This window comes from Pediculus humanus, genomic scaffold (genome assembly GCF_000006295.1).
Source record: "Pediculus humanus corporis 1103172108247 genomic scaffold, whole genome shotgun sequence".
NCBI lineage: Eukaryota > Metazoa > Arthropoda > Insecta > Psocodea > Pediculidae > Pediculus > Pediculus humanus.
Genome location: NW_002987816.1, coordinates 291,729 through 305,769, shown reverse-complemented (window position 1 = coordinate 305,769; position 14,041 = coordinate 291,729). Strand labels below are relative to the sequence as shown.

General features: G+C 27.3%; 6 protein-coding genes across 6 annotated transcripts; 3 read left to right on the top strand and 3 right to left on the bottom strand.

Moving 5' to 3' along the window:
- Positions 1–686: 686 nt before the first annotated feature.
- Positions 687–2,775, bottom strand: Phum_PHUM463260 (uncharacterized protein; the record flags this gene model as incomplete). Its single annotated transcript, XM_002430071.1, has 6 exons — positions 687–819; positions 1,533–1,640; positions 1,794–1,901; positions 2,076–2,201; positions 2,319–2,400; positions 2,661–2,775. The coding sequence occupies 6 exons, from the start codon at positions 2,773–2,775 to the stop codon at positions 687–689; spliced, it is 672 nt and encodes a 223-aa protein (XP_002430116.1).
- A 460-nt stretch (positions 2,776–3,235) lies between these two features.
- Positions 3,236–4,816, top strand: Phum_PHUM463250 (cAMP-dependent protein kinase catalytic subunit, putative; the record flags this gene model as incomplete). Its single annotated transcript, XM_002430070.1, has 5 exons — positions 3,236–3,469; positions 3,555–3,774; positions 3,863–4,179; positions 4,264–4,355; positions 4,762–4,816. The coding sequence occupies 5 exons, from the start codon at positions 3,236–3,238 to the stop codon at positions 4,814–4,816; spliced, it is 918 nt and encodes a 305-aa protein (XP_002430115.1).
- Positions 4,817–4,866: 50 nt separating this feature from the next.
- On the top strand, positions 4,867–6,658 carry Phum_PHUM463240 (Angio-associated migratory cell protein, putative; the record flags this gene model as incomplete). Its single annotated transcript, XM_002430069.1, has 7 exons — positions 4,867–5,086; positions 5,193–5,320; positions 5,411–5,545; positions 5,622–5,769; positions 5,842–6,038; positions 6,129–6,454; positions 6,583–6,658. 7 exons carry the CDS (start codon positions 4,867–4,869, stop codon positions 6,656–6,658), a joined length of 1,230 nt encoding a protein of 409 aa, XP_002430114.1.
- Positions 6,659–6,936: 278 nt separating this feature from the next.
- Phum_PHUM463230 (protein EMSY, putative) lies at positions 6,937–10,410 on the bottom strand (the record flags this gene model as incomplete). The annotated part of the gene is made up of 12 exons (XM_002430068.1): positions 6,937–7,070; positions 7,155–7,311; positions 7,459–7,607; positions 7,689–7,956; positions 8,034–8,165; positions 8,257–8,459; positions 8,530–8,652; positions 8,748–9,339; positions 9,479–9,750; positions 9,793–9,971; positions 10,096–10,270; positions 10,350–10,410. The coding sequence occupies 12 exons, from the start codon at positions 10,408–10,410 to the stop codon at positions 6,937–6,939; spliced, it is 2,445 nt and encodes an 814-aa protein (XP_002430113.1).
- A 674-nt stretch (positions 10,411–11,084) lies between these two features.
- Phum_PHUM463220 (WD-repeat protein, putative) lies at positions 11,085–12,124 on the top strand (the record flags this gene model as incomplete). The annotated part of the gene is made up of 2 exons (XM_002430067.1): positions 11,085–11,763; positions 11,790–12,124. 2 exons carry the CDS (start codon positions 11,085–11,087, stop codon positions 12,122–12,124), a joined length of 1,014 nt encoding a protein of 337 aa, XP_002430112.1.
- Positions 12,125–13,046: 922 nt separating this feature from the next.
- Positions 13,047–13,801, bottom strand: Phum_PHUM463210 (uncharacterized protein; the record flags this gene model as incomplete). The annotated part of the gene is made up of 4 exons (XM_002430066.1): positions 13,047–13,058; positions 13,130–13,338; positions 13,429–13,652; positions 13,731–13,801. 4 exons carry the CDS (start codon positions 13,799–13,801, stop codon positions 13,047–13,049), a joined length of 516 nt encoding a protein of 171 aa, XP_002430111.1.
- Between the last annotated feature and the right edge of the window lie 240 nt (positions 13,802–14,041).

Below are 14,041 nucleotides of genomic sequence, written 5' to 3'. Positions count from 1 at the left end.
CTAAAATACTTTTTTTGTATTTTAAAATATCATTAAAAATTAATAATTAATTATCAATCATCCAAAAAAGGTAAATTCTAACATTCATATACGATAAAACTAATAACAAAACTGATAGAAAAATAAAAACCTAATAAAAAATAATAATAATAATAATATTTAAAAGACAGTTTTCAAGCATTTTCATAATCATCATCATCATCTACTACTTTGTAAATGCAGTGAGTAATATATCGTTTTTAAGAAAACGTTTTTTTTTTTTTTTTTTTTACAAATTCTAAACTATGTGAAATAAGTTAATTTATACAATAGAAACACGAAATTTGATTTTTAAATTGATTTCTTTTTGTTTTAAATAATGAGATGCAGTTAAAGCGAACCGCCACATTTGATAATTTGGCCTGGAACGGTCTCGAACATTGTGCAACGTAAAAATAATCCTTTATCTTGTGATTGATTACTACTACATTTGGCAATGAAGACAAAAAAAAAAAAAAAAAAAAAATTATCTAATGTTTTGGTGCCTAACTTTTTTCACAAACAACCATTTATGTATACACTTATTAATCTAATATAGTAATTATTTTTTTCTTCTTCCTTTTTTAAATTATCAGTCTAATTATTTCACGTCTTATCAGCCTTTTAACAAGCACTAAAGAGTTTTTTTTCCCTTCTTCGATTATTCCCTAAGGAATATCCCGAGCTATGTCTTGAGCATTTTGCGTTAGAGAAGATTTCATGTTCACGTTTGTATTAGGCTGAAATACAGACAGATTACTATCGTTGACGGCGTTACTCCTCATTTCTCCAGCGGACGCCCTGGTTAAAAAAAAAAAAAAAAAAAAAAAAAAAGAAAAAAGAAAATTTAAAAAATGTTAACCGCATGAAAAATAATCGATCAACAAATCCTACGAGTATTTCAAATTTTTAATTAAAAAGAACGAGTTACACTTCTAATTTAAAATAAAAATTACATAGTGACAGTATTGTAAAGAAAAAATTGCCTTTTTTTTTTACACCCGGATTTATTTTTTAATCCTTTTTAACTTACTAAATATAACAAATAAATATAATCCTAATATAAAAAAGTTAAAATTAGAACAATAATAATAATAATAAAAAAAAAAAAAAAAAAAATCATGCAGATATATCAAAATGAAAAGTTTCCAATTATTTCAAATTAGATAAAAGCAAAAATGATAAAAAATTAACAAAAGTCAGCCAAGTATGCAGTTAGTAGATACCAATAAATTAATATAAATTTAAAAAAAAAAAAAACCATCGTTAATATGAAAGAATTGTTTAAATAAAATAACTTTTTCTTCGAGAGAGAGAAAAAAAAAAAAAAATAGTTTAGTATTTTAGTTACTGGGGGAAAAAAAAAAAAAATCTAAAATTTTTAGTAAGTAATAATAAAAACTAATTACTTAATTATTAAGCAAATTCAATTGTCATGCAAAATCTTTTAATTTATATAAGCCCTGCCTTTATTTTAATTGATTTGTAATTAAGGAATTTAAGTTGGACGCCACACATCTGGGTCTTCCATAAGAGTAATCGAATGATCAGGCTGACCACCTGTAGGAGAGGTAAAGCCTTGATGTGGAGCAGCCATTGCAGCCATATCTTCCTGAGAACCTCTATTAAAATTTGTTATTTACAGTTATGTTAGCCAGAAAAAATTAATAATAACTCTATCGCAATAAATTAGTTCAAAAATTTTATTAAAAGTTTACGTTGTTGTTGTTATTATTATTATTATTATTACTATTATCATTATCAAAATTACTTACTTTTTCCCAAGGGCCATAAATCCATAAATTACCCCGGTTACAAATATCAAACCACTACCAATTAAACTACTAAATGAGAAACACAAAAATATTGGCGGAATTGCAATTCTGAAAAAAAAAAAAAAAAAAACTTTAAATAGTATAAAATGATCATAAAACTATTTTAAAGGATTTGAAAATTATTGTTCTTATCTTTAAAAAATTACACATCATGAAAAAAACAAACATAATGATTTCTTAGAATGGTAAAATTCTATACAAATTAAATAGTTTATAACTTACGATATATAAAAAAGACCTCTATTCCAAAATGGCCTTTTGTCAACCCAGTCACTAAAAGTTTGAACAAAATCTATAAAAATACAACAACATGGTGCTTCCACTATAATTACGAAAAAACCGGCCAACCTATAATAAAAAATATGTACACTTAACAATAGTATAAAGATCAGGTTAATTTTAGTATAAATTCACTTGAATTCTTTTTAGTTTCTAATTAGTGCTTATTAAAATTATCGTACTTACATTTGCCAAATACCTGCTAAGAGGCAATCACTTTTGGCCAACAAAATGCCTACACAATTCCACACACCAAAGAAAATAGCCACTGAAAGCAGAAAGTCATAAAAATCAATAATGGGGTTGAAAAAAAAAAAATTTTTTTCTTTTTTAAAATTAACTGAAGAAAAATAAAACTGTTAAATAATATACTATATCAAATTAAATTTATTTTATGAATTTACTCATATGATAAAAGATCTTGAAACAGATAAAAAATTTCAACTTGTTTCTGTCGATGATTTTTGTAATTAATTATTTTCATAAAATAAAAAGAGTTTTTAAATTAAATAAATAAAAATTACTTACATCCACCCCCTATAGTTCCGACACCTCGTCCAGCTAATTTCAACCACCAAGGAACATCATCTTTTTCTACCAGATCTTTGTTAGGTCTGGCTAACAACGACCCTACTTTATCCATAAACGACTGCAAGTAAAAAAAAATTTAAAAGTTTTTAAATATTTCAAAGCTTACGATTTCTAAAATGAAAGATTTTTTTAAAAAACGTTTATTTGAATAATAAAATATACCATTTTAAAGTAGTTCTGATAAATAACAGATTGTCAGCTGTCACAGTTAAAACAAGTTTCTTCTGCAGGATCAAAAATTTATTTTTCGTGGTATTTGGCAATTTTTGTTTTGTTAATTTGGTAGTACTTTCAACGTCCCGCAAAAAATCGTGGAATTAATAACGATCATTTTCCACTTTTCTTGTAGGCACTTGTTAATAACTGTGGATTTGAGAAAAAATATTTAATTCATTATAAGTTTATGTGAATTATAATATGGAATTTAGTAAAGTATAATTTGGTAAGTTTAATTTAGTAAACTTTTGTAAATATAAAAATAATTAATGCTATTATTACATTAGACAAGTAAAATGAATGAGAGAAAAGAAGTTGCAATTTCTGAAACGGATCCAGATATAGAAAATTTTCCATTACTTTTATCATACTCAATCGAAACAAAAATTGGTAGAGGACAATTTAGCGAAGTTTATAAAGCTCGGTGTCAAAAAAGGCAAATAAATGTTGCTTTAAAAAAAATTAAGATATCAAAAATTTCGGATGAAAAATTAAAATCTGATTGCGTGAAAGAAATAAACATATTACAGGTTGGTTTCTTTTCCTATGTTTTTGTTTACAGAAAATTTTAATGTGTACTTTTTTTTTTAAAAATCAAATTTGTTTTATTTAAAGCAATTAAATCATTTAAATATAATTAAATATTTTGAATCTTTTATTGAATCCAACGAATTATTTATTGTTTTGGAGTTGGCCGACGGTGGAGATCTTGCTGGACTAATAAATTATTGTAAAAAAGAAAGATTATTGATTCCTGAAACATATATTTGGAAATATTTTTCCCAAATTACTTTGGCTTTACAACACATGCATTCAAAACGTATTATGCACCGAGGTATTTTTTAACTCTTTTTATTTTCTTTTGTCTATCATAAAATTTATTTATTTTTTTAAATTAACACAATAACATTATTTTTTTTAAGATATAAAGCCAGCAAATATTTTTTTGACCAAAAATGGCGTGATTAAATTAGGCGATCTGGGATTGGGAAGATTTTTCAGTAATAAAACCTTAATAACGCATTCCCTTGTTGGCACACCTTATTACATGTCACCTGAACAAATTAATGAGTGCGGTTATGATTTTAAAAGTGATATTTGGTCTACCGGATGTTTATTGTACGAATTAGCAACTTTACAAAGTCCCTTTTGCGGAGAAAAAATGAATTTATACACGTTATGTCAAAAAATTAAATTTTGTGATTATCCCCCAATACCGTGCGATTTATATTCTCAACAGGTTGTGTTTTAATTAAAAATAATTATTATCATCATGATTGTTATTTTAACAAGTGAAAATAGTAATTATTTAATTAATTTCCAGATAAGGGATTTGGTTGTCTCATGTCTTCGCGTTGATCCCCATTATAGGCCTGATATAAATAATTTACATGATTATTCACAAAAAATGCACCTGTTTTTTCAAGATTCCTCTTAAAAACATTTTTTTATTAAAATTAAGCATTAATTTGAAAGTTTTTTAATCATAATTAATTTATTTTCAAACTTTTTTTTTTTATGTTGGCATTACTTTACTTTAAATTTTATTACCATATTAGAAATATGTTACTGTTCGTTTAAATGATTAAATAATTATAATTATATAATTAATATTATAATTACATTATAACTACTGTTAAAATAATTATTTAAATAAAATAAAAATTTTTTTGATAATTGACTTTTTTTCTTATATCTAATATCTAAAGGGTAAATATTTAGTATGCATGTGGATAGCAAAAGTATTAGCATACTTTATTGAATTGATTTAAAGATATACGTTTTAAAATTTAAAAATAAATATTTTAAATTTTATTCATAGTAAATTAAACTTTACAGTTCAATTATTTACCTGTTTGAGTCTTTCAGGTGTATAAATAAGAGAAATAAATGCTAAATTTTTTTAATAGGTTAATTGTGTAATAAAATGCCATCTGAAGAAACACCCCCTAATTCCCCTGTTGAGCCATCTGACATTAATGAAAATGAAGGCGATTTAGATATGTTAGATGAAAACGATGTATATGAAATAATAGAAGATGAAAATGAAGCTTCTAACATTGTAGAATCTGATTCAGATCAATCAGATGAGGAAAGCAATGTACCATCCAGAGATGATGCTCAGTTAATTTTTTCTGAACACACTGGTTAGTTAACCGTGAAATTTATAAATAAAACTTTTCATCGATATTTCTTACTGAGTTAACTCGTCTGCTTCATCAATAATTTTAAACAATTTTTAATTTTTAACAGAGGGTGTTTTGTCTTGTCAATTTCATCCTAAAACTAATAATATTGTTGCTAGTGGAGGAATGGATGATAAGGCTTATGTATGGGATACAACAAACGGAAACAAACTTTTTATGTGTAAAGGACATGAAGTAAGTGAAAAAAAAAAAAATGAAATAAACAATAATGCATTAAATTTAAAAATAAATTTTTATTACTACTACCTTGTCATGTGATTCTAGGATTCAGTAGAAATTGTTTCTTTTAGTTATGATGGTAATTATTTGGCAACAGCTGATTTAAATGGTATAATAAAAGTATGGAGAACCAAGGATTATGTTTTAATAGAAACTTTCGAGCTTGATGATGAACCAAGTGTTAGTAAATTATTTATTTTTTAAATTTTAAAAAAAAAAAAAAAAAATGAAATAAGTAATGAAATACTTACTTTAGTGGCTTCAATGGCATCATGGAACAAATGTATTAGTTGCTTCTTCCACAATCGGTATGATTTATATGTACAGAATACCTTCGGGAGATCAAAAAATGGTTCTCGCTTCTTTCGGTCAAAATTGTTTAGTTGGAAAAATTCTTCACGATGGTAAATTATTTTATTTATTTCATTACGAAACCAATTATTGGTAAATGTTTAATCAATTAGGAAATATTTTAGGAAAAAATTTAGTGTGTGGATACCAAGATGGCACGATTAAAATTGTCGATCTTAAACAAGGAACCATTTTAAAAGACATAAAACCTTTCGAAGAAATCGGTGGAATATCTTGTTTAGATGTACATAAAAATAATAATTTGGTTATTTGTGGTTGCACAAGCGGAGCAGTACTTTTAATAAATTCAAATTATGGAAAAGTGAGTAGTTTCTTAAATCAAATAGTAAAAATATATTTTTTATAAACTTTTTTTTAAAGATGGTCATTTTTGTAAAATAAAATTTTTTAGGTGGTGTCAGTTTTACAAGGGATTCAAAACTCGGAAAAAGACAGTTACATAGAAGCAGTTTCTTTTTGTAAGGATGATTCGTGTCAAATTGCAGCAAGTGGAAGTTTAGATGGAAGTTTAATTATATGGGATATTCCAAAACAAAATTTGAGACACAAATATAATTTCTCTTCTTGCATAAACTACTTGGCGTGGCATCCCATTTTACCAATAGTTTTTACCTGTCATTTTGAGGGGGTAGTACGAGCATTTGATGCAAAAGCCGGCTCAGTAATTAAGGAATATTTAGGACATAATAAAAGTTGTCTCAACATGTCGTTATCTAGGTAAAAAAACAATTTTTTTTTTTTCTAAAATTCACATCAACGTTTTGTATCTTTTGAATTTGAAAAAATTTTATTTTCATTAATCTCTTTTTCTCCATTTTTTTTTTTTTTTTTAATTTAATTTACAGCGATGGAAGTTTAATAATGACAACATCTCAAGATAAAACTGTTCGAATATTTCTTGTCGGTAATCTTTCTTCTTAATAAGTAAAAAATTTATTTTTTGTACAACGAAAAAAAAAAAAATGAAATAAATTATTATTTAAATGCTACATTTTATTTTTATAATTTTCTCTTTTTTTTATTTTTTTTTTATTTTTGATTAATATTAAATTTTTATCAATAATTGTCCTTTACGTGTTTAAAAAAAAAAAAAAAAAGCACTTAAAATAAATTTTTATTTATATGTTACATCACTATTATATATATTTATATTAAAAAGTCAGTTTCGATCAAAACTAATTCATTGCATAATAACTCCATTATGGATTTTCATTAGACTCTGTCGTGACTTCTCCCAAATCAAAAGACTGTTCGTTTGCATCAGAAGGCGGTGCTATGATTGTTTCTTCACTTTTAGGAGAACCCGGCGTTTCGTTAAACGATTGTTCCGGTTCTTTACCCGTGAAATTAAATTTTAAAAAATTAGTCGAAAAATTATTATTATTATTATTATTTTCGTACAATTAAAATCATTTACCATCTTCTTCTTCCATAAAATTATCTAAATTAATGTCGGCGGAAGCTAGAGCCGTGCTAAAAATATCCATAGTTTTAGGTCTGTTGTTAGTCAATGATGCGGAAACGGCCATGACACCCGACGTTGAACCAATTGTGTCACTTTCGCTTGTGCTACTCTGTGAGTAAATATCAACGTTTTGATCTAATTGCTCTCCGATATCTGTCGCCGATTCTTTTTTGTTTCCCTTAAAATTAATAATTTTTAATGTGATGTTGGAAAAGAAAAGAAAATTTAAAGAAGAAACATCAAATTAATTAATTACTTCTTCTTCGAAATCCGTATCGTCCATTTTAACTCCTAAAACTTCTTCTTCTTCGCTATCTCCGATTTCATCAGATATTTGAATTCCTGCTTGGCTAAGTAATGCTCTAGTCTCTGGCGTATCAGATCGATTTAACATTTCTACAGCCTCTTCTATAAAATTTTTATAAGTAAAAATTATAGGAAAAATTTTATTTTCTTTACGACATAAATTTCCGAAGTTTACTTCACCTATGGATAATGTCGAAACTGAAAAAGACCCTGAATTTTCTCTCGTAGTAACTTCCTGTTGCTTTAAATCTTTTTCTTCGATTTCTAATATTTGAGATTCCGACGCATTTACAATTTCTACTTCTTCCCCCGAATTAACATTCTTTGATTTGTCTAAAACGGTTAGAGAATCTCCCAAAAGACCAGATGCTTGTAATAATTCAGCAATGGCGGCATTTTTCGAAATAGATTCTTGATTACTCAAATCCAATAGAATGACATTACCAGACTGCAAAAGAAAAAAGTTTTTTTGATTGATTCAAATAACTTTTTACATTCGCTTTGGTTTCTGCAATTGTTAAGAACCTGAGATTGTCCTACTGGAATGCCCGAAACGGATTGCGTGATATTATTATTCGACAACGTGGTCACAGGTTTTGTCACAGAAGTCAACGCCACTTGAGAAGCTTTTGGCATAACTATTTTACTAACAATTTCCTAAATAATTAAAATTCAAATACGATTTCAGTTTAAACTAATTGTTTTAGCAACAAACACCAATAATAATAATAATAATTTATAAGTATACTTTTCCCGTTTGTGCAACAGGTAGGTTTTTCGGTGTCGATCCTTTTTGAAATAAAACAACGTTTTGCTGTCGTCTTGTCGTTTGAGGTTGAGCCATTAAATGAACTGTTTGTACTGGTTTATTAGGAGTGAATACGTTTGATTGAGAAGGCTTAACTGAAGTTGCACCAGAAGAGGAAGATCCTAAATTTCTAGAAGATGTACCTAAAATACAAAAAATTAATTAAACAAACGAGAATTATTTTAAAACGAAAAAAATAAAGCAATTAATTACTCGTTGGAATCGTTCGAGTGACCATGGATAATGCAGAACTACTCGTGGAAACCATATAAACAGGTTGACTTGGTTTTGGTAAAATTTTTGTTCCTCCAGACATTGCTAACATTTTCATACCTGCTGAAATCGTAAATCGTAAATCGTAGTGTAATAAAAGTGAATTTATTTATTAAATATGAATTTTTAAATGATAAATAATAGTTTATTTTAACAACCTGTATCATGTTTGATTTGCAACCCTTGACTTTTGGCACTTGTTCTTAAATGTAAGGGAATATTGGTAAAACCGGGTGGAGTTTTTACTTGCACATTTGTCATTACACCTTTTGTCGGCTTTTGTTGAACTACTACTCCCACTTGTCCCGTTTTTGCAGTGTGTATTGATTTTGTTTGAGGATTATTTACTGTTTTCGGCTGAACTGTTTTTGATAACGTTCTAGGTAAAGTTTTTTGTTGAACTAATATTTTACTTTGAGGATTTTGAGTTTTTACTTGCATAGCTGATATGGTTTGTATCGGAACTGTGTGTTTGGTAGTTTGAAGTGCTGATTTTAAATGAACGACAGAGCTAGATGAATTAGGTTTTGTACTTTTCAATTGAATTATTTGTGATGAAATATTGCTACCCTGATTAGATACAACTATAGCACTAGATCTAGGCTTTGGTATAGAAGCAGATGTTATAGATTTTGGTCTAATTTTAGAAGGTTCAGCTGTTATTACATTCGTGGGTTGGGGCACAGCTTGGGAGTAAAGAACCGTGGGCTTGCTGCTAGATGGCACTGTTTTTATAGGTACACTTAATGTCTTTTGTAAAATACTTGAAGATCCAGCATTTTCAGAGCCAGAAACTATTATAACCTACAAAAAAATAAAATAAAATATATAAATAAAATTATTACCCATGCTGAAACAAAAAAACTTTTAAAGATAAAAAGATAAAAACCTTTGAAGATGAGGGAGGAGATGCTGGACTAATTGATGTTTTAGAATTAATTTCCGATGATAAAGATGATTTTCTTTTTTTTCTAAGATATTCTTCTTCTTCTAGCTCTCGTTTCATCTGAATTGCTGTTCCACAAGGTAAAACTAATACCCCTGAGGGACTCATAGCTGAAGATTGAGTTTTAGCTGGCTCAGGAGAAGAAGGCTCTTGTAGTAAAGGATATTCTTTAGTAAAAAGCACATAGTAATCATAAATTAATGTTTTCAGAAGTTCTAAATCGAAATTATAAAAGATAAAGTATCAGTTAGAATTACCATTTGCTTTATTGGCTGTTTCGGAAGGGGGAACTAACTTTGAGTTTTCAGAAACCAGATGACAAGCAACTTCATCTCCAACAATTGAATAAACAGTTTTGGGAGGTTCTCTTGGTAATAATGGTACTGATCTTCTGCCTTCAATAGCCCATTCGATTGCTGTGTGAGGACCAAATAACCTATAAAAATTGTACGATATTTACTGATAAGATGTTTGAATACAAAATAATAAAAGAATTTATAATAAGTTTCATAAAACACAATTCCTTTTAATAATAATAATAATAATAAAAACTTATTTACAGCTCAGCAATTGTATTTAATTTTTCATCATTAACTGCTTTTCTAATTTCTGCTTTATGACGTTCTATGGGAATATTTAGCGCAGTAGCCATTTCATGTAATAATTTTTTTTTCTCGGGGCCAAAAGACCCTTGTGCTCTTAGGACTGCTACAACATTAGAATAGGTTTCCAACTCTAAAATGAAATTTATTAATGCACGTTAAATACGGATTATAAAACAATTAAGAGAAAAAAAAAAAATTAATAAGCTCACCTAAACTTCGTAATGCTCTTTTACATTCATTTTCGGACATATCAACAAGAGTTGGCCACATTTTTAAGATAATAATAAAAATGTAAAATATCGTTATTCAGTAAACAAATACTCTATAACCAAATTTAAACATTTAAAATCAAATTAATAACGACAAATAAGCTTTAATATATTTTACTATCTAAAAACCGTTTATTTAATAAAAATAAGCATTTTTTAATAAAATAAACTTTCTACTTTTTTTAAAAATAAAATAAATGAAAAATTAAAATTATATTTTTTAATACACTGGAAAGACGCGAAATCCTCCATTTAAAATTTTGGCTCAACTTAGTCCATAGATATATATTGTATCATGGCGTAGCTTTTTACAAAAATTTCAAAAAAACGCTTTTAAAAAAAACCAAACATACCTGTTGCCATAAATTAAATGGTGATCATTATTGTTTAAGTGAAGTGAATCTCAAAACGATTTGTTATGAGGACCTGTAAAAATATAACTTTTATTAGTTTTTTCGGCCATTTTAATTGTATTTTATTGTAGCAGTCGCAATCAAATAAGTTATAAACATTTCAAAATTCATTAAGGTCTGACTTTTAATATTAAAAGGTACTACGATATTTATTATAAGTATAATTCAATGTTTTTTAAAACTTTTAAATCATATTGAGCCATAGATTTTAGGAAACTAGATTTTTTTAATTTAACGTTATGAAGAAATAGAATGCATTAAAATGGCTTTGCCAGTATTACCTCCGAAAAGAAAAGAAATTTACAAATACGAGGCATCATGGCCATTGTATTCCATGAACTGGTCTGTTCGGCCAGACAAACGATTTCGTTTGGCTCTGGGAAGTTTTGTAGAGGAATATAACAATAAAGTGCAAATTGTTTCATTGGATGAAGATACATCAGAATTTACTTCCAAAAGTGCTTTTGATCACCCTTATCCAACTACAAAAATTATATGGATTCCAGACAGTAAAGGTGTTTATCCTGACTTATTGGCAACTAGTGGTGATTACCTTAGAGTGTGGAGAGCTGGAGAACCAGAAACAAGACTAGAATGTGTGTTAAATAATAATAAAAACTCAGACTTTTGTGCCCCCCTAACTTCTTTCGATTGGAATGAAGTAGACCCTAATCTAATAGGAACCTCTAGTATAGACACCACTTGTACAATTTGGGGTCTAGAAACTGGTCAAGTTTTAGGTAGAGTAAATTTAGTTACTGGACATGTAAAAACACAGCTTATAGCTCATGACAAAGAAGTGTACGATATAGCATTCAGTAGAGCTGGAGGAGGAAGGGATATGTTTGCCTCAGTGGGAGCTGATGGATCAGTTAGGATGTTTGACCTTCGACATTTAGAGCATTCAACAATAATATATGAAGATCCTCAGCACACTCTTTGTTACGTTTGGCTTGGAATAAACAAGATCCTAATTACTTGGCTACAGTTGCAATGGATGCTTGTGAAGTTATAATTTTAGATGTAAGAGTTCCATGCACACCCGTAGCAAGATTGAATAATCACAGAGCATGTGTAAATGGTATAGCATGGGCTCCTCATTCTTCATGTCACATTTGTACTGCTGGAGATGATCATCAAGCTCTTATTTGGGATATACAACAAATGCCCAGAGCAATTGAAGACCCAATATTAGCATATACAGCAGCCGAAGGAGAAATAAATCAAATTCAGTGGGGTGCGACTCAACCTGACTGGATAGCTATATGTTATAATAAAGCATTAGAAATCCTTAGGGTGTAAATTTTAATTGTCAATATTAGTTACAAATATCATATGCGATGAAAAGTTTTAATCTAATGACTAATGAATTAATATTGTAGTATTTACTTGTGCAGTATTTAATCAAAAAAAATTTAGGGAAAAATCGTAAATTTCAAAATATGTGATTTTTATATAATTCATTATTATACAAATAGCTGAAGGAATATATTAAAATGTTAAAATTTTCTAAGATCTGATAATATGTGTAATAGAGTAAATTAATTTAATGAAACAGTGAGAAATTACAATTTTTTATCATCGATTGCACTACCTAAATTTTATTTGATAGTTTTAAAAAAAAAAGCTTTAGTAATTAAGCTACTAAAAATTTGTATTGTATTTTGTAAATAATAAATAAAAAATTATCAAATTTATAAAAAATAAAATATATTTAGTTTAAATAATTACATTAATTAAAGACAATGTTATATTAAATGTTGTATAATAGTCAAAGCTTATTTACACATCTGATCACTCGAACAACACCTTCAATATTAAAATATGAAATTGGCACTTATTATTTAATAAAAATAAGTTTTTATTTTTTCACTGAAAAAACAATTTTTTAATTTTGTAAAAAATTTATACTGTATGACTATACATTTACTTTTACAAAAAATTTGACTTTAATTTATATTTGTGATTGAGACTCGAATTTACAAATGATGTGCAATTTGTAAATATATTTATGTATAATTAAAAAAATTCGATAAATTTTCAGTTAATAGTATTTTGTTATGACACACATACACACATATAAAAAACTAAAACACTACTTGCTTCACTAAAAACCTAATCAAATTCTTTTAATATGAATATAAAAATGTTTTTATTACATTCACTAATTAGTGCATCACAATTATACAATTTTTTAAAAGCTTTAAGCTATATATTTGTGAATTTAATATTTCACCTAATATATACATATATATTTTTCAATAATGTTTTTATAACAAAATTATTGTTTTAAATTTAATTTTTTACATAACCTCTCTTGATGTAAACATCATCCACAGGTCTATCATCTTTGTCCGTTTCAACTAGACCTATTCTTTTTACTACAGGCATTCCTCCAGAGACTCTACCGAAAATTGTGTGTTTTTTATCCAGCCATTGAGTAGGAGCTAAGGTTATATAAAATTGAGATCCATTGGTGTCAGGGCCTGAATTAGCCATGGAAATAATTCCGGCACCTTAAAAATATTATAAAAATAAAAATTTTAAAAATATATTGAATTTAAATTTCACTTTTAAAATCAAAGGAATACCTTACAAAAATTTACCTGTATGTTTTAAGTCTTCATGGATTTCATCAGGAAATTCTTTACCGTAAATAGATGATCCTCCTCGACCAGTTCCTGTGGGATCACCACCTTGAATCATAAAGTCTCTAATAATTCTATGAAATTTAGTATTGTTATAATATCCACGTCGAGCTAATTCAGCAAAATTCATGCAAGTTTTGGGAGCATGTTTCCAATATAATTCTATTGTTACTTCACCCATGCTGAAATCAAACTTTTTATTTCTAATTAATCGGTAATTAAAAATGTTTTTTTATTTATAATTTAATAAGTGTACATACGAGGTTTCTAAAACTGCAAAGTGTGGGCGCCAATTTTTATCGGGAATGGACGGATTACTGACCAAAGCCATTGCGTGCAATTCAATTTAAGGTTAAATGACAAATGTATGAGTTAATTAATTAATTTCTAAATAACTTAAAAAAAATAATAATTCTAATAAAGAAAACCTTAAAATAATTTTTATTGAATTGAATTAAAAAAATTTCAAGTTTAAAAACAAGTATGGAAATAATACAAAATGTAAACAGAAATTACTAGAAATTGGAAACAAAAAAAAAATCCCTGCTAAAATTATTCTTAGAAGAACTTG